The sequence below is a fragment of the Chrysemys picta genome, chromosome 1 (genome assembly GCF_011386835.1).
Source record: "Chrysemys picta bellii isolate R12L10 chromosome 1, ASM1138683v2, whole genome shotgun sequence".
Taxonomy (NCBI): Eukaryota; Metazoa; Chordata; order Testudines; family Emydidae; genus Chrysemys; species Chrysemys picta.
This window is the reverse complement of record NC_088791.1, coordinates 358,742,165-358,762,064: the sequence shown is the minus strand read 5'-3', so window position 1 is coordinate 358,762,064 and position 19,900 is coordinate 358,742,165. Positions and strand designations below refer to the sequence as shown.

The 19,900-nt window shown below is 48.9% G+C and overlaps 1 protein-coding gene across 5 annotated transcripts in view; it reads right to left on the bottom strand.

Moving 5' to 3' along the window:
* Positions 1-19,900, bottom strand: part of LCMT2 (leucine carboxyl methyltransferase 2) — a 517,091-nt gene that overhangs the window by 77,646 nt on the left and 419,545 nt on the right. For all 5 annotated transcript variants that reach the window (XM_065596795.1, XM_065596780.1, XM_008176240.4 and 2 more), the window contains 7 exons: positions 17,761-17,885; positions 15,560-15,641; positions 14,996-15,176; positions 13,935-14,091; positions 13,290-13,479; positions 12,620-12,727; positions 11,887-11,977 (listed from right to left, as the gene is read on the bottom strand). In XM_065596795.1, the coding sequence (XP_065452867.1) occupies positions 11,887-11,977; positions 12,620-12,727; positions 13,290-13,479; positions 13,935-14,091; positions 14,996-15,029 (580 nt within the window). In that variant the 5' untranslated portion in view covers positions 15,030-15,176; positions 15,560-15,641; positions 17,761-17,885. The remainder of the gene's footprint in view (positions 1-11,886; positions 11,978-12,619; positions 12,728-13,289; positions 13,480-13,934; positions 14,092-14,995; positions 15,177-15,559; positions 15,642-17,760; positions 17,886-19,900) is intronic.

Sequence of the window (19,900 nt, the reverse complement as noted above, 5' to 3'; positions counted from 1 at the left end):
TTGGCGGTATGAAGCCACTATAGCGCAGCATGGTCTGTTTGTAGCTGGAAACGCCGTCCCCAAACATATGGGCGTAGCTTTTCCAGCGCGTACACAATGGCGTAGCATTCCTTTTCGCTGATTGACCAGTGGCTTTCCCTCTCAGACAGTTTCTTGCTGAGAAACACGACAGGATGGAATTCTTGATCCAGTCCTTTCTGCATTAAAACTGCTCCCACGCCCCGCTCAGACGCATCTGTGGTTACTAGTAACGGTTTGTCAAAGTCTGGGGCCCTTAGCACAGGGTCAGACATGAGTGTCGCCTTAAGCTGGTTAAAGGCCTTTTGACACTCATCAGTCCACTGAACTGCATCTGGCTGTTTCTTTCTGGTTAGGTCTGTCAGCGGGGCGGCGATTTGGCTGTAGTGTGGTACAAATCGCCTATAATATCCAGCCAAGCCTAAGAAGGATTGGACCGGTTTCTTTGACTTTGGAACCGGCCACTTTTGGATAGCATCCACTTTGGCCTGTAGGGGATTTATAGTTCCTTGACCCACCTGGTGCCCCAGGTAAATCACTCTGTTTTGGCCTATTTGACACTTTTTAGCCTTAACAGTTAGTCCTGCCTGCCGGATGCGCTCGAAGACTTTTTCCAGGTGCTCCAGGTGTTCTGTCCATGAATCAGAAAAAATGGCCACATCATCAAGGTAGGCAACTGCAGTTTCTCCCAATCCCGCTAGGAGACCATCTACAAGTCTTTGGAAGGTGGCGGGTGCATTTCGCAACCCGAAAGGGAGTACATTGAATTCATACACCCCTGCCTGGGTGACGAAGGCTGACCTTTCCTTAGCGGGTTCATCTAGTGGTACTTTCCAGTACCCTTTGGTTAAGTCTAAAGTAGAGACGAATTGGGCATGTCCCAATTTCTCCAATAGCTCATCTGTGCGTGGCATTGGATAGCTGTCAGGACGAGTTACAGCATTTAGCTTACGGTAGTCCACGCAAAAGCATATTTCCCCATCTGGTTTGGGAACTAGAACCACTGGAGATGCCCATGCACTATTAGAGGGGCGGATTATACCCATCTGTAGCATGTCCTGGATCTCCTTTTGTATAGCAGTTTGGGCATGAGGTGACTCCCGGTAGGGTGGGGTTCTACCTGGGTGAGCATTACCTGTGTCAATAGAGTGGTATGCCAGTTCGGTCCGTCCTGGAGTGGCTGAGAAAATTGGTGCAAAGCTTGTGCACAGCTCCTTGATCTGCTGTCGCTGCAGACGTCCAAGGGTCGCGGAGAGGTTCACCTCTTCCACGCCACCATCCCTTTTTCCTTCGTAGTAGACACCTTCAGCCCACTCTGCGTCATCTGTTTCCTGGGCTGTAAACTGGCAAACGTTTAATTCTCTGGAATAAAAGGGCTTAAGAGAATTAACATGGTGTACCTTAGGCTTTATGTTGGAGGTGGGGGAGGCTATGAGATAGTTAACAGCTCCTAGGCGCTCCTGGACTGTGAATGGTCCTTCCCACAACGCTATTTTATGGGCCTGGAGCGCCTTTAAGACCATGACAGGTTTCAGAGTAGCAGCCGTGTTAGTCTGTATCCGCAAAAAGAACAGGAGTACTTGTGGCATCTTAGAGACTAACAAATGTATTTGAGCATAAGCTTTCGTGGACTACAACCCACTTCTTCGGATGCATCCGAAGAAGTGGGCTGTAGTCCACGAAAGCTTATGCTCAAATACATTTGTTAGTCTCTAAGATGCCACAAGTACTCCTGTTCTTTTTAAGACCATGACTTGGTCTCCTACTTTGAAGGACCGTTCTCTGGAATGTTTATCATACCAGGCCTTTTGCTCTTCCTGAGCATCCTTTAGGTTTTCTTTAGCAAGGGCTAAAGTATGTCGGAGGGTGTTTTGTAGGTTGCTTACAAAGTCTAGAATGTTAGTTCCTGGAGAAGGCGTAAACCCCTCCCATTGCTGCTTCACCAACTGTAATGGCCCCTAACCTCACGGCCATACACAAGTTCAAATGGTGAAAACCCTAAACTCGGATGTGGTACAGCCCTGTAGGCAAAAAGCAACTGCTGCAACACTAGGTCCCAATCATTGGAGTGTTCATTTATGAATTTACATATCATGGCCCCCAAAGTTCCATTAAACCTCTCCACCAGGCCATTGGTTTGATGGTGGTAAGGGGTGGCAACCAAGTGATTCACCCCATGGGCTTCCCACAGGTTTTTCATGGTCCCTGCCAGGAAATTAGTTCCCAAATCTGTAAGGATGTCGGAGGGCCAAGCTACCCTGGCAAAAATGTCTGCTAATGCCTGGCACACACTTTTAGCCCTGGTGTTGCTTAAGGCCATTGGGTAGCAAAATCCATGAAAGTCAGTATGTACTGCTTTCCTCAGGGGGTCTTCTTTGGGAAAGGACCCAGAATATCCATAGCTACTCGCTGAAATGGAACCTCAATAATGGGTAGTGGCTGGAGAGGGCTTTAACCTGGTCTTGGGGCTTTCCCACTCGTTGGCACACCTCACAAGACCGGACATAATTAGCAACGTCCTTGCCCATTCCCTCCCAGTGGAAGGACTTCCCCAACCGGTCTTTGGTTCTGTTCACCCCAGAATGGCCACTGGGATGATCATGGGCTAAGCTCAAGAGCTTTACCCGATACTTAGTGGGAACTACCAACTGTCTTTGAGGATGCCAGTCTTCCTGGTGCCCACCAGAAAGAGTCTTCTTGTATAAAAGTCCTTGTTCTACAACAAACCAGGATCGGTTAGAAGAGCTGAGAGCCGGTGGGGTGCTCCGTGCCGCCGCCCAAGCTTTCTGAAGGCTGTCATCTGCTTCCTGCTCGGCCTGGAACTGTTCCCTTGATGCTGGAGACATCAGTTCCTCCTTGGACTGTGGACTTGGTCCCTCTGGAAGCGATGCAGGTGCTGGGCCTGTTTCCTCTGACTGTGAACCGCTGTCCACTGGTGCACTATGTTGTATTTCAGGCTCTGGCTGAGCCTCTTGGGTAGGGTTATCTGCTGCTTCTGCCAGTTCAGGCTCGCTAGTGCCCTCTGGCATTGGAGTTGCAGACGGGTTTGCAAGCGCTGGACTCAGTGCTGGCAATGGTTCTGGTGCTGGTTGCGTTGCCAGTTCCGGTTCTGGGACTGGCTTTGGCTGGGTCTCTGGGATTGGATCCACTACGGCTGTTGCAGTCGTTGGCAGGGGATCCGGTTCCACCACCTTTGTTTGGGTCTCTGGTAACACAGACGGGGCCCTGGTGGACGACTCAGGAACAGGGATGGGGGTAAAAGCTTGCTTAGCCTGGCTGCGGTTGACTATTCCCAGCCTCTTGGCTAGCTTCACATGGTTGGCCAAGTCTTCCCCAGCAGCATGGGGATGGGATAATTGTCATAGACTGCAAAAGTCCACATTCCTGACCAGCCCTTGTACTGGACATGCAACTTGGCTGTAGGCAAGGTTACAGACTGTGACACGAAGGGCTGAATTGTCACTGGAACCTCCGGGTTGATGAGTTTGGGGTCCACTAGGGATTGGTGGATAGTTGACACTTGTGCCCCAGTGTCCCTCCAAGCGATAACCTTCTTTCCGCCCACTCTCCAGGTTTCCCTTTGCTCCGAGGGTATGAGAGAGGCATCTGGGTCTGGGGATCTTTGGTGTGATTGTGGTGTAATGAACTGTAATCGGTTGGGGTTCTTGGGGCAATAAGCCTTTATATGTCCCAGTTCATTACATTTAAAACATCGCCCTGCTAAGGTATCACCGGGGCGATATTGGTTGGTGGAGACTGGTGTGGTGGGGTGAGAAGGCGTCTGAGGTTTCCCTTGGGATGTGGGTGGGGCCTTGGGTTGTCCCCGGTGGTAAGGTTTGGTTTCAGGTTGCCCCTTCTGATATTTGCTCCAGCTGCTACTAGTTTTTTTTCTTTTCTGCCACCTCCACCCATTTGGCTCCAATCTCCCCCGCCTCGGTTACAGTTTTGGGCTTCCCATCTAGGATGTACCTTTCTATTTCCTCAGGAACACCCTCTAAAAACTGCTCCATTTGCATTAGGAAGGGCAACTCTTCCGTAGATTTAACATTTGCTCCAGATATCCAGGCATCCTAATTTTTCCCCAATATGGTAGGCATGTCGGGTAAATGACACATCGGGTTTCCACCTTAGGGCTCTGAACCGCCGACGGGCATGCTCAGGTGTTAGCCCCATTCTGATTCTGGCCTTGTTTTTAAAAAGTTCATAACTGTTCATGTGTTCCTTAGGCATTTCAGCCGCCACCTCTGCTAAGGGTCCACTGAGCTGCGGCCTCAGCTCTACCATGTACTGGTCTGTAGTGATGCTGTATCCAAGGCAGGCCCTTTCAAAATTTTCTAAGAAGGCCTCAGTATCATCGCCTGCCTTGTAGGTGGGGAATTTTCTGGGATGGGAAGGGGTACCTGGAGAGGGGTTGTTAGGATTGGCTGGTATAACCGGCCTAGCCCGTGCTAATTCCAGTTCATGCTTCATCTCTTTTTCTTTCAGCTCCATAGCTCTCTTGTGGGCCTCCTCTTTGGCTTTCTCTTCAGCTTCTTGCTCGAGTTTTTTTTAATTGAAGCAGTCTCTGATGTTTTTTTTTCACTTTCTTCTGCTTCTAGTCTGGCCAGTTCTATTTTGTTAGCTACTTCTTTGGTAGTCATTTTCCTGTTTTCTTGTGCTGGGCCACACCCCTCTGCAGTTGACTGAAACTGGGATGCACTCAGCTCAGGCTGCTGCTGAGGTAACAGAGACTTTCTAACTAGCTATCCCCGAGAGGTAGAAAGAAAAAAAACAATTCAGCTTGTAAATTCCTTTTACCAGTTGTTTGCTCACTGATTGAACCCTTCTCTTAACAAAGACACTTGTTAAAAAAAACTTAACACCTCTGCCTTCAGGCAAGGAGAGATAAGATATGCATCTACCTTCAGCTCTGCTTTCCAAGCAGCTAGAAAGGAGAAAAAAAAAAACTTACTGGCTTTTGGTTTAAAATGATCCCACCGCTCTGCCACCATGTCAAGGCTGCTTCCCCACTTTGAACTTTAGGGTACAGATGTGCGGGCCTGCATGAAAACTTCTAAGCTTAACTACCAGCTTAGATCTGGTCCGCTGCCACCACTCCCAAAGCTAATTCCCTTCCCTGGGTAGCCTTGACAGACTCTTCACCAATTCCCTGGTGAATACAGATCCAAACCCCTTGGATATTAAAACAAGGAGAAATTAACCATCCCCCCCCCTTCCTCCCACCAACTCCTGGTGGATCAAGATCCAACCCCCTTGGATCTAAACACAAGGAAAAATCAATCCAGTTCTTAAAAAGAAGGCTTTTAATTAAAGAAAAAGGTAAAAATCATCTCTGTAAAATCAGGATGGAAAAATAACTTTACAGGGTAATCAAACTTATAGAGCTCAGAGGACCAGCCCTCTAGCCTTAGGTTCAAAGTACAGGAAACACAGATAAACACTCTAGCAAAAGGTATATTTACAAGTTGAAAAAACAAAGATAAACTAACATGCCTTGCCTGGCTGTTTACTTACAAGTTTGAAATATGAGAGACTAATTCAGAAAGATTTGGAGAACCTGGATTGATGTCTGGTCCCTCTTGGTCCCAAGAGCGAACAACTTCCCAAACAAAGAGCACAAACAAAAGCCTTCTCCCCTCCCCCCAAGATTTGAAAGTATCTTGTCCCCTTATTGGTCCTTTGGGTCAGGTGTCAGCCAGGTTACCTGAGCTTCTTAACCCTTTACAGGTAAAAGGATTTTGGAGTCTCTGGCCAGGAGGGATTTTATAGTACTGTACACAGGAGAGCTGTTACCCTTCCCTTTATAGTTATGACAGTGCTCCAAGCCCATAAGATGGAAGCGTCGTGGGAACCATCTCATAGCATCTCCCACCTCAAACCTAAAGCCTAAGGTATACCATGTTAATTCTCTAAAGCCCTTTTATTCCAGAGAATTAAAGGTTTTCCAGTTTACAGCGCAGGGAGAAGATGACGCTGAGTGGCGTGAAGGGGTCTACTACGAAGGGAAAAGTGACGGTGGCGTGGAAGAGGTGAACCTTTCCATGACCCTTGGACGTATGCAGCGACAGCAGATCAAGGAGCTGTACACTAGCTTCTCGCCGATGTTCTCAGCCACCTCAGGACGGACCGAATGGACATACCACTTCATTGACACAGGTAATGCTCGCCCAATTAGAGCTCAACCTTACCGGGTGTCTCCTCAAGCCAAAACTGCTATAGAACGGGAGATCCAGGACATGCTATAGATGGGTGTAATCCACCCCTCTAACAGTGCATGGGCATCTCCAGTGGTTCTAGTTCCCAAACCAGATAGGGAGATACGCTTTTGCGTGGGACTACCGTAAGCTAAATGCTGTAACTCGCCCAGACAACTATCCAATGCCACGCACAGATGAGCTGTTGGACAAACTGGGACGTGCCCAGGTCATCTCTACCTTAGACTTAACCAAGGAGTACTGGCAAGTACCGCTAGATGAACCCACCAAGGAAAGGTCAGCCTTCATCACCCATGCAGGGCTGTATGAATTTAATGTGCTCCCTTTCAGGCTACGAAATGCACCCACCACCTTCCAGAAACTTGTAGATGGTCTCCTAGCGGAATTGGGAGAATCTGCAGTCGCCTACCTTGATGATGTGGCCATTTTTTCTGATTCATGGGCAGAACACCTGGAGCATCTGCAAAAAGTCTTCGAGCGTATAAGGGAGGCAGGACTAATTGTTAAGGCTAAAAAGCGTCAAATAGGCCTAAACAGAGTGACTTATAGACTCATAGACTTTAAGGTCAGAAGGGACCATTATGATCATCTGGTCTGACCCCCTGCATGCTGCAGGCCATAAAACCGTCCCTACCCCTTCCCTGGACTCTGCTGTTGAAGTCCCCAATCCTGTTTTTAGTGACTGCAATCGGCAGAGACCCTCCTGCTAGAGATCCCTGCCCCATGCTGCGGAGGAAGGCGAAAAACCTCCAGAGGCTCAGCCAATCTGCCCTGGAGGAAAATTCCTTCCCGACCCCAAATGTGGCGATCAGTAAGACCCCGAGGATATAGGCAAGAGTCTCCAGCCCGACCCCGTTAGCCATTATACTATTTACCCACCATTGCTTGGCTTTCCTTGACTACTATATTTTACCATTAAACCATTCCCTCCATAAACTTATCTAACTTTATCTTAAAACCAGACAGGTCCGTCGCCCCCACCGTTTCCCTCGGTAGGCCGTTCCAATATTTCACCCCTCTGACGGTCAGAAACCTTCGTCTAATTTCAAGTCTGAACTTCCCCACGGCCAGTTTGTATCCATTCGTTCTGGTATCGACGTTAGTACTAAGCTGGAATAATTCTTCTCCCTCCCTTGTATTAATCCCTCTAATATATTTAAAGATAGCAATCATATCCCCTCTCAGCCTTCGCTTTGTCAGACTAAACAACCCAAGCTCCTCTAGTCTCCTTTCGTACGACAGCTTTTCCATTCCTCTGATCATCCTAGTGGCCCTTCTCTGCACCCGTTCCAGTTTGAGTTCATCTTTTTTAAACATGGGAGACCAGAACTGCACACAGTACTCCAAATGAGGTCTCACCAGCGCCTTGTACAACGGAAGCAGGACCTCCTTATCCCTACTAGATATACCTCGCCTAATGCATCCCAAGACAGCATTGGCTTTTTTCACCGCCACGTCACATTGTCGACTCATAGTCATCCTGCGGTCTACAAGAACCCCTAGGTCCTTCTCCTCTTCCGTTACTTCTAACCAATGCATCCCCATCTTGTAACTAAAATTGTTATTAGTCATCCCCAAATGCATCACCTTACACTTTTCACTATTAAATTTCATCTTATTTCTGATACTCCAATTCACAAGCTCATTCAAGTCTCCCTGCAGGATATCCCTGTCCTCCTCCGAATTTACAACACCTCCCACCTTCGTATCATCCGCAAATTTTATCAGCCCACTCCTGCAATCGGTTCCGAGGTCAGTTATAAATAGATTAAATAAAATGGGTCCCAAAACCGAACCTTGAGGCACTCCACTAGTAACCTCCCTCCAACCCGACAGTTCACCCTTTAATACAACCCGCTGCATTCTCCCCAGTAACCAATTCCTTATCCACTTCTGGATTTTCATATCGATCCCCATGTTTTTCAGTTTAACCAATAATTCCTCATGGGGTACAATATCAAACGCTTTACTGAAATCCAGGTATATTAGGTCCACCGCATTCCCCTTATCTAATAAATCCGTTACTTTCTCAAAGAAGGAGATCAGATTCGTTTGGCACGATCTGCCCTTCGTAAAACCATGTTGTAATTTATCGCAATTGCCACTACCCTCCAGGTCCTCAACTAGTTTCTCTTTCAGAATTTTCTCTAACACCTTGCACACTACAGATGTTAGACTAACAGGCCTGTAGTTACCCGGATCACTTTTTTTCCCTTTCTTGAAAATAGGAACCACATTAGCTATTCTCCAGTCTAACGGGACCACCCCCGAGTTTACAGATTCATTAAATATTATCGCTAACGGGCCTGCTATTTCCCGCGCCAATTCCTTCAATATTCTCGGATGTAGATCGTCCGGTCCTCCCGACTTAGCCCCATTAAGGCGTTCAAGTTTTGTTTCCACCTCGGATACGGTAATCCCCCATCCCGAATGCCCCTCTATAGTGGTGCTAGTATCCGTAATACCTTCATTGGCCTCATTAAACACCGATGCAAAATATTCATTAAGATATTGCGCCATGCCTAGATTGTCTTTAATCTCCTCTCCGGCAATAGACTTCAGCGGTCCCACTTCTTCTTTCTTTGCTTTCTTCCTATTTATGTGGCTGTAAAACCTCTTACTATTGCTTTTAATTCCCCTCGCTAGGTCCAACTCTACACGGCCTTTGGCCTTTCTCACTCTATCTCTACATTCTCTGACTTCACTTAGGTACATTTCCTTACTGATCCCTCCCCTCTTCCACTCTTTATACGCTTTCTGTTTTTTCCTAATCGCCCCTTTGAGTCGGTCGCTCATCCAGCTCGGTCTAAATCTCTTGCTTAGTAATCTTTTTCCGTTTTTTGGAAACCAGGTGGGTCAAGGAACTATCAACCCCCTACAGGCCAAAGTGGATGCTATTCAAAAGTGGCCTGTCCCAAAGACAAAGAAACGGGTCCAATCCTTCTTAGGCTTGGCCGGATATTACAGGCAATTTGTACCGCACTACAGCCAAATCGCCACCCCACTGACAGACCTAGCCAAAAAGAAACAGCCAAATGCAGTTCAGTGGACTGAAGAGTGTTAGAAGGCCTTTAACCAGCTTAAAGCAACACTCATGTCTAACCCTGTGCTAAGGTCTCTAGACTTTGACAAACCTTTCCTAGTAACCACAGATGTGTCCAAGCATGGTGTGGGAGCAGTTTTAATGCAGGAAGGACCGGATCAAGAATTCCATCCTGTCATGTGTCTCAGCAAATAACTGTCTGAGAGGGAAAGCCACTGGCCAATCAGCTAAAAGGAATGTTACGCCATTGTGTATGCTTTGGAAAAGCTACGCCCATACGTTTGGGGACGGCATTTCCACCTGCAAACCAACCATGCTGCGCTGAAGTGGCTTCATGCCGTCAAGGACAATAACAAAAAAATTCTTTGATGGAGTTTAGCTCTCCAAGATTTTGATTTTGAAATACAACACATTTCAGGAGCTTCTAACAAAGTAGCTGATGCACTCTCCCGTGAAAGTTTCCCAGAATCAACTGGTTAAAATCATCCTTTAAATGTGGAAAATATTGTTAGGTTTTCTATATTCAGTAGTATATCTAGAGGTGCATGTGTCTTATTAATTCTGTTTTCTCCTAGAGCTCCAGGAAGAAATCACAGTCAGTGTGGAGCAGGCTGTCCAGCACCGTCTGTGATTTGGAGGGCGTGTTATAAACATATAGCTAAGGGTAACATAAAATCCCTCCTTACCTCTAAAGGGTTAAGAAGCTCAGATAAGCTGGTTGGCACCTGACCAGAAGGACCAATGGGGAAAGAAGGTACTTTCAAATCTGGGGGGGAAAAGGGGGGGGGGGTGGCTTTGTTTTGTGCTGTGTGGGTGTTCTCTCCGGAGACAAAGGGAGAGACCAAGCAAGTAATCCAGCTCCCACTGAAATGATACTATTTCGGTAATATTAAATGTAAGTAATAGCAAGGAAATGCGTTACAGTATCTTTTGTTTTAGTTTGTGAATTTGCCTTGTGCTAAGAGGAAGGTTTATTCCTGATTTTTTTTTGTAATTTTAAAGTTTTGCCTAGAGGGGAAATCCTCTGTTTTGAATCTTTTGTTACCCTGTAAAGTTATCTTCCATCCTGATTTTACAGAGGTGATTCTTTTATCTTTAAATTAATTCTTCTTTTAAGAACCTGATTGATTTTTCATTGTTCTTAAGATCCAAGGGTTTGGGTCTGTGTTCACCTGTACCAACTGGTGAGGATATTATTCTCAAGCCTTCCCCAGGAAAGGGGGTGTAGGGCTTGGGGGAATATTTTGGGGAAATAGGACTCCAACTTTCCATGATTCTTTGTCTAAATCACTTGGTGGTGGCAGCATACTGTTCAAGGACAAGGTGGAATTTGTGCCTTGGAAAAGTTTTTAACCTAAGCTGATAAAAATAAGCTTAGTGTTTTTTTCATGCGGGTCCCCATACCTGTACCCCAGAGTTCAGAGTGGGGAAGGAACCCTGACAAGGCCTTGTGGGGAGGCAGGAGTGAGGAAATCAGAGAGACAGAGTCTAGAGAATGCCACAAATGAGCAGTGGGTGGAAGGGAGGAGTTGCAGCCACCATCCAGAATAATTCAAAACTAGAAGAGTGCAACAACCTAAAGGAATGAAAAGCTCTCACCACTCAGTCCCACTGAGCCAGGACACCAACATCGCAGGGTGCAATGCTGACCTCAGTGCTACTGTCAGGTTTCCCACCGCACTCTGAACTCTGCGGTACAGATGTGGGACCCACATGAAAGATCCCCTAAGCTTATATTCTACCAGTTTAGGTTAAAAACTTCCCCAAGGCACAAATTCCTTTCCTTGTCCTTGGACAGTATTGCTGCCACCACCAAGTGAATTGCACAAAAATTCAGGGAAGGGTCACTTGGAATCCCTATCCCCCCAAGCCCCTTTACCTCCTTTCCTGGGGAGGCTTGAGAATAATATACCAACTAATTGTCTTAGCAATTTGAGTACAGACCAGACCCTTTATCTTCAGGACACCAAAATCAATCAGGTTCTTAAAAGAAGAACTTTATCATCAAGAAAAAAGTAAAAGAATCACACCTGCAAAATCAGAATGGTAATAAAATGATTTAAAACACAGAGGACTCACCTCTGGACTCAGCTTCACAGTTACAAAAACAAGAATAAAACTACCTTTGTAGCATAGGAAAATTCACAAGCTAAAACAAAAGATAACCTAACGCATTTCCTTGCCTACTTACAATTTCTGTGATTTTAGATGGATCATTCTAGGTATATTTTCAGGAGATGCTGTACCTGCTTGGTCTCTCCCTCCATCCGGAGAGAGAACAAACAAAGAGAGCCACAAACAAATCTCCCCCCCCCCCGCAATTTGAAAGTATCTTCTTTCCTTATTGATCCTTCTGGTCAGGTGCCAACTAGGTTTATTTGAGCTTCTTAATCCCTTACAGGTAAAGCAATTTAGTACAACTGCCAAAGAGAGATTTTATGCTACCCTTCTCTCTATATTTATGACAGCTACAGATTGCAAAGTCATCATTAGCAGGAAGGGTGGAAAGGTCTGCTCAGATGGCAGAATCTCATGTGCTCTTTCTGGAGAAAGGCTATACCCCTGGATCTTTTCAGAGGCCTGTGCCAATGAGAGTCAGTTCATATTTACCTGGCATCTTGGAGAATAGAGGAGTCCAGGCAAGCTCTTTCCCCTTCGATGCAGCCAGGATAAAGTAATGTGAACATTTCAGGTGCCATTCCTGCAGCAAGCCAGAAAAGAGAAACTCAGATCTTTGCAGCGGGGGGGGAGGGGGCGAGGGATGTAGGGGAAGGGCTGCAGGCCCACAGCAGATGGAGATAAGGTTAACTTGTTAGATTCCCAGACCCTATTAAAAATTATATTAAAGTAGCCAACAATGCACCAGGAAAGCTCTCCTTTTCCCTGTCTCTGGTGCAGGGACCGCACTGCTATAATCCAGGCACTTTACCTCAGGTCTGGTCTTGAGCCCACTTGGAGACTGAAGCTAGAGAAGAGGCCCACTCAGGAAGTAAGCTACAGCACTAGGGCCTGCACTGACTTCTGGGAAGTTTAGGGAACGGGGTCTGACTCTGCCCATGGGATGGGGCCTGTGCAGCCAGCTGTAGGAGCAGGAGGCAGGCAGTCACTGAAACATATATTAAAAGGCCAGAACATCTGCTGCCTGCCCCAGCTTCATGGGAAGCTTCCCAGCAGGCTCCATGTTAACTGGGTCTCAGATTCCCAGGCCCTCTTCTGTCTACCTAGTAACACCTATATCCCCAGCAGCACCTGCGCAACCAGCCCCATGACCATAAGGGAAGCTACAGTGCACAGCCCCTTAGAGCCAGGTCCCTGGCATAAGAAAGAAAGGGGGTAAAGTTACCTCATATTCATCAAAGGGCTCCAGAGCCTGCACTCTCCGTCGCTCATCTTCGGGGATAAAGCTGGCGTAGAACTCATTCATATCAAGGACACTGCACTTGGCCCATCCCTAAAACAGAGACCCACATTCCCTCAGGGACAGAGCATAACCCGCTCCACTCCTTCACAGCAGGGGCTTCACTCCCCCAGTGACAGACTCCCAACCTGCTCCCAACCCTAAAACATAGTCAAACTGGCAGTGCTGGCCAGATTCCCACACAATTGGCTGGCCCGAACATGGACAGCTCAGTCCCCATGGTGGGGGCATACCTCCTGGCTGCAGGATTCACATCCTGAGCATGTTGCTGTGACTAGCTCAGAGTCAACACTCATTGCATCCCAGCTAATAGGTCCTGAACTTGTGGGACCCTCTGAAGGATGCAGCTTCACCACAATGAGCAGTGTACTAGCTCCTGCATGGAGAGAGCTGTCAGACAAGGGAAGGTGCTCTAAGAGACTGGGCATGGTGAGAGGAGGCCATGTGGCTGCTGGAGAGGGTAGTGCCTCTTATGCCTAGCCTGGTTCTGACCAACCCACACCAAAGCCCAGTGAGAACATCCCTGCCTTCTGAAGTTATGCTCTTTCCCAGATGGCTCAGACCCCACACCTGCTCCGGGACCATAACCACCTACCCGCTGGAGAAAGCGTCTCCTCTGCGCCTCACAATCAGGATACTGGGCCAGGGCATGCAGCACAGAATTCAGCCGGCTGAAGTGCTGCTGCATGATGCGACCAAAGGGGTCCTCGGGGTGCATCTGCTCATAGACCACAAACTGTGCACAGGGGAAGTGCTGAGCTGCCCACTGGATCAAAGCATCCGACCTGTCAAAGCCACAGGCAGAGGAGAGAAATTGAGAAGGCTGTGGCCCCAGCAGGGATGGGAGCAGGCACCAGGGTCCTTCCTGCAGATCCACAGAAGGTGCCACTGGAGGTGGTTCTTCTGTTTGGAGGGAAGTGTGCTGAGCAGAGAAGCCTCTGGTGCTGGGAAGCTGCAAGAGCCCTCCCACAGCTGCCCAGAGGGCTCGAGGAGCTGCCAGAATCCAGAGCCATTCCCATTTGAGATGTAGTTCTGCACATTACCGACTTAACGAAGGGATTTACCCCATGGCAGCTCTAACTAAGTAGCTACCAGTGGCTTCCACAATTCACCCAGGGAACAGCCAAAAGGGTCTAGATACAGGTCTCCAGGATCAGACCTCCCTCTCCACATACTAATACTGTCCTCACTGCACCCACTTAGGCACCTAGCTAACAGGGAAGAGAGTGAGCCAACCAACCTGCTGATCTCCATGTAAGTGAGCACCACTTCTGCTAAAAGCATGGTGGGAACCTCAGGGTCCAGGCCTGCCTCCTTTAGGGCTTGTTCCAGCTTAGACAGCTCAGATAAATCAACTCCCAGCAATTTATAATCCTCCACAGCAAAGCTCATGGCTCCTGGGGGAAAACAATCAAGACACCCTCATTACAACACTAACCTCTTGCTGATATGCTGGCAGCAGCAGGAGTGACAGGTACACCCACACGAGACAACCCACTCTCAACAGTGTCCCCACCCCCACTGACAGCATGTGGGGGCAGAAGCTAAGTTCCCTCTAAGCTGCGCAGCTGCACAGCAGCCTATTAAGTGCCATGCAGGCACTCAGGGATGTGTCGGGGAGAGGCGCCCCTACCCTAACCCCAGCCCCATCCCCTGCCCTGCCGCGGCCGGGGGAGAGACGCCTCTCCCCCCGCAGCCCAGATGCTGCTGTGGGGAGAGAGAGCTGGGGGGAGTCCTCGCTCCCCACTGTAGCCCCAGGGCAGCCTGCACCCCAAACCCCTCATCCCTGGCCCCACCCCAGAGCCCGCACACTCCCATCCCAATCCTCTGCCCCAGCCCTGAGCCCCTCATCCTCGGCCCCAGCTCAGAGCCTGCACCCCCAGCCGGAGTCCTCACCCCACCGCACCCTAACCCTCTGCCCCAGCCCTGAGCCCCCTCCCATACTCCGAACCCCTTGGCCCCACCCCCGCCACATGGATTTTGTTATGTGCACCAATATGGAGGTGATGTGTCACACATCACCTCCATACTGGTGCACATAACAAAATTAATTCCACACATATGTGGGAAAAATTAGAAGGAACACTGGGCAGGAGACTGGGAAAACCCGTGCCACAGACTCCCATCGCCAATAGACCACAGAGGGACAATGTCAAGAATGGTCTGCAAAAGGCCCAGGAAACTTACAACCAGTGTATTCTCAGTATCCCTTGTGCACACTCCACCTATATACTCTGCCTCTGCATCTGATGACAGGTAAGTTGCATTCTGGCTAGCCTGCTGCAGCCAGAAACGTCATACCTGATTCTCTCCCTCCAACTCCTCCCACGACCATGGCCAGGTCCTTCGTACCCTTGATCAGAGCAGCTTTTCGGCTTGCTACGCTTGGGAAATCTACCTCATATACCACAGTGCAACTCAGAAGACCCACAGCCTTGAGGCGGAAATACAGGGAGTCAAAGCCAGCACCAAAAGAAAGGATCTGCGGGGGGGGGGGGGGGGGGAGGGGAAAAAGAGAGAGAAATGTTATTTAACTCCAGCAGCAGCCTGGGTATTTGCAGGGCACAAAGCACCAGAGTATGTAGGTGCCAACATCCATGGGGCATTAGCCTGGCATGGCAAAGCCCCAGTAGTAGGAACATGTACACAGACAGTGCCCCCCTCCCAATGATTTTGTCTCCTCTGCCCAGGCTCAAAGAACTAAAGTGGGCAACTAATGGTGCCAGTCTTATATACCCATCTGTGCCTTCCTGGGAAGGGATCATAGGGGATATGCCAAACTAATGCAGATCACAGACACCACGCAACTCTTCCCAGCCCCACAATGGGAGCTCAGCCCCTGCACTCCTCCCCCAGAGAATTCACCTGTCTCCTGGGGTGGCCTTGACTCTGTCGCAGAAATTCTCGCACACAATGATCCACAGCTCGGGCCCGGACATAGTAACCCCTAGGAAATAAAATCCAACTGTTGTATCCAGATTTCCCCTTTCACACAAAAACACCACACTCCCCAGCTGGTGGGAACCTTACCCCTTTCCTTCAGAACCCATTCCTTTCCCAAAAGGCCTCATTCCCTCCTCCTCTACTTCACACCGCTGTGATTCCCCTGTGCTGCAGAAGAGCATGCATAGCCCATTCCCGCTACTCTAGCCCCTGAAGTGGAGTAGGCAGTCTGGAGCTTGCTTCCTTTCCCCTTTGCTGCCTCCAGCTGGTAAATGTGCTTCTCACAGCCCGGCAGCTACCACTGTCCTTCCTTCCCAAGGCCACTCCAGGCCTACTGAGGACATGGAGGGTCCAGGAGGACAGAGCTGGTAGCTGAGCGGTGGGGAAGTATGCCCAGGATGTCCTCTGAAGTGAAATGGCCCATTCATTACCACTGGTGTTCTCCTCCCCCATCTTCTAGTCTCAGCATTACATGCCTGTGGCCTGCACCAAGCATGCCTATTCCCAGCTCCCAGCACAGACCCAGTCAATTGTGCCTAATGCTGGAAATCAATGGGCCTCTTCTGGCACAAAACTGATTCATCCTGACCAGGACTCCCATGCCATCCTCTCTGGTGTCATGGACAGCTAGAGCCTCCCACATAAGCCTCTACTACACCAGGCAAAAGACAGACTGAAAGCACTAACATGCATAGCACCAAATCCTCCTCCAGTGAGATTTGTAACTCTTCATCCTTTGATTTAAGGAACAATGTCTGTTCCCCTAAGGATTCAAATGAGTAAATCACAAAAGAGCTACTAATGAAACTACCTGTAAGCAGTGGTGCTAAAGTTTTATGGAACAGTAAGTTTTGAAATATTTCTAAACTGGGACAATCCAGTGACATAGATTTTATGAAAGTTAACAGCCTTCTTCCCTAGACCTGTGGAAAAAAAGTTTAACTGTGATGGGGTGTCCACACCACATGAACCCTGAGCATGGTAATGTGTGCCAGAAAGGGCCAATTAACCTTATATGCTGCAGGGGAACTAGACACTGATAAGGTCTAATGGCAGATGAAGCCCAGCTGAGGGAAGGAGCAGGGATAGGAGGGTACGGCCAGGAAGTGAGAGAAGGAGGGGGTGGCAGGATGACTTCTGCAGTCACTCACTAGAGAAAAAGAGAGTTGGCCAAGGTCAAGGAGTAAATCCAGAGACAGGATAAGCCTTGGATCCTGCCCTGGACTAGGGAATTTGACAAGTGGTTAAGAAGGTGAAGTAGCCACAGAGAGAGGCAGAAGCTCCAGTGGTAAACCCATAGATATACAAAGAGATGAAGAGGTGGAGCAGGAAAGAGCCCAGGGAAACAGCAACAGGGTCTGAGAATTAGCAGACCTAGATTGCTAGTTACAGGGTCCCTGGGCTAGACCACAGTAGCAGATGGGCCCAGGTTCCCCTACCAGCCACTGCAAAAGTGGCAAACAAACTGGAGTTGAAACAGAAGATTGCCTGAAACAGCACAAGGACAGCTTGTCCGGTGGGATTTTGTTACCTCAGAACTGGAGGACTATACAGTGACTTGGCCAAAGGGACGAGTCATGAAGAAGGAGCACCCTGAGTCCCGGAGAGAGAGGCCACAGCACAAGCAACCAATAGAAAGGGGTGTGAAATGGGCGCAAGGGCTAATTCCCAAACCCAGCCATAAGGAGGTGCACCTGCAGTGAGTGGAACCCTGTTACACCATCTGAAAATTTTAAAACCGATCTTTGGGGGGAGCCTATAATTCAGGAACTCCATTACCAAATGACACTAAAATTGCACCCTAAAGTATACTTGTGCCCCTGTTATTGTACAGTAACATTTAGGACAATCTCACTGTGCACATGGATCTTAGAACACTCCGAAAAATTACCTCAACATTGAGCATAGCTTTCTGCTCGATCATGACAGTGCATTTCCATTATTAAGAAAAAGAATGACCAAGACTGAAGGCCAGGCTAGGATTTACTGACAGTACAGAACAATGGAAGCTCTACCCACAAAATAAAATCAATCACAGCATATCCCCCCTCCCACTAAGTAACAGTAGCCCCTCCTACTGAACCAAGAAACAAGAACCAAACAAACCAAAGCCCATTCCTCACCAATGAATCAGTGGCGCTCGTCTGCATTTCTTGGTAACGAAGTACTGTAGGAAGCCATCCTGGATGTAGCCAAGAGCAGCGGTGGAGCATTTACTGACAATACTGCTGTCGTTAGTGCCCTGAATCTGAACAGGGAACAAGGAGAAGGACTGCTCACTCACATTCTGTCTGCTGATGCCTACCTAGGAGTAGCCATAAGGAAACAGCTGGATCTAAACAGGGTAGCGCAGGCCCTTTCCTCCTTTAGAAACCAAGTTAATCCATCCCTTGGAGACTCACAGGCCCAGTGAGTTTCCTCAATGTCCAAGTGAAACATGTTGCCCGGCAGCAGGGCTAGGGCACTGACAGACTACACACTTCTGCTGTACCCATAGATACACTATCCCCATCCACCACACCAGTCATGGGGACTCATCAACAGCATATGTGAGATCAGGAGACTAGAGCATCAGTGGCCCAATATGCAGTCCAAAACTGATGCATGAATTCTTTGTGCCACAGTGTAACCCTATGCCATAGGCATCAGAGGCAGAGAGAGTTCCTCTCTTCTTCTGTAAAGACTGCAAAGCTGTACTAGAAAGGGAGTCAGGACCTTGTTCAGGATCCTGCATCTACCGCTCTTGCCCCACCCCATGATGGCAGAACACTCCCATCATCACTGAAGTTACACTAGGAAAATATGTAATATTTATAATGTGATTGAGCAGCTAAGGAGAAGCCAGCCTCCTCTCTGCAGAGGCCTCTACCCCAGAACCCCAGGCAGCACAAAGTGCCTCAATAGGCCCCACCTCATCCCCACTGCTTCCTCCTGACTGTTGCCACAGGCCAATGGTTCTCAACCAGGGGTACGTGTACCCCTGGGGATACACAGAGGTCTTCCAGGGGGTATATTAACTCATCTAGATAGTTGCCTAATTTTACAACAGGCTACATAAAAAGCACTAGCAAACTCAGTACAAACTACAATTTCATACAATGACTTGTTTATACTGCTCTATATACCATACACTGAAATGTAACTGCAATGTGCAGACCTCTGGGCTTGGACTAAAGCTGGAACTCTGGTACCCTCCCACCCTGCAGAGTCCTAGAGCCCAGGCTCAATCAATGAAACAGAAAGACCTCAGGGCCCCACCTCTCTGTGCCAGGGGCATCACAAGAGTGAGCAAGAGGCACAGAGTCTCACAGGCACACCCAGCCCTGCCTCCAATCCAGATGGGGGCAAGTAGGCTCAGCCCAGCAGTATCAAAGTGTGGAGGGGCTTAGTGTGAGGTCCATGTGGGGAAGGATATGGATGCACAGGGGCTTGTTGGGGAGTTCTGGGTGCAGGGGGAATGAGACTGCGGGTTCCAGGTGAAGATGGTTGGGGCTCAGCACGGGGGGGTCCAGATGCATGGAGGGGGGCAGCTCCGCCTACAGTGACTCCTCCCCTGAGGCTGGGGAGCAATGAGGGCAGGAAGCAGGGGGTGTATGGAGCTTCCTGCAGCCAGGGGAGATTTCTGGGAGCAGCTCTGACCTGGCCCCAGGAGCAGCCCATGCAAGGGAAGAAGTAGTCCTGTCCTTCCCCAGCCAGGACTAGCAGCTGGACCTGCTCGGGCATCCCCAGCCCTGCCCCTCCTCAGCTCCAGGCGCACTGCAATAGCAAGCACTTCCATGCTCAGCCCTGCTGTGATTTACATCTCTGCCAGCTGCTCCAGGTACCAAAACCAAGATGCCCATGTTGCCCGGGAGGGGCATCTTACCACTCTTGTGGCTTCTCTTTGCTTCCTGTCAGAAGTCTTTCTTCTGTGGAGAAGCAAAGAAATCTGCCAGGGACATGAATTCTGCACGAGTAGTGGTGCAAAATTTCCTCAGAAGTAAGTCATGCTGCACATGCACATTTCACTCTCTTTGGAGCAACAGTTTACTTCCAAGCTGAGACAGCGTTCTTAACTTAACCCTCAATATCTGAAATACTGCTTTCCACACTAGCAATGGGTGCTATACCCTAGCTCACCATTTCTCAAATGCGGCCACCAGGAGATTTTCTTGCACCCACAGCCTCCTGGGCAGTGACTGGGGGAGGCAGGGCAAAGCAGTGGATCCTCCCCCAGGGCCACCTCCCCACCTGGAGTCACAAATGCCAGAGAAGCAAGCAGCC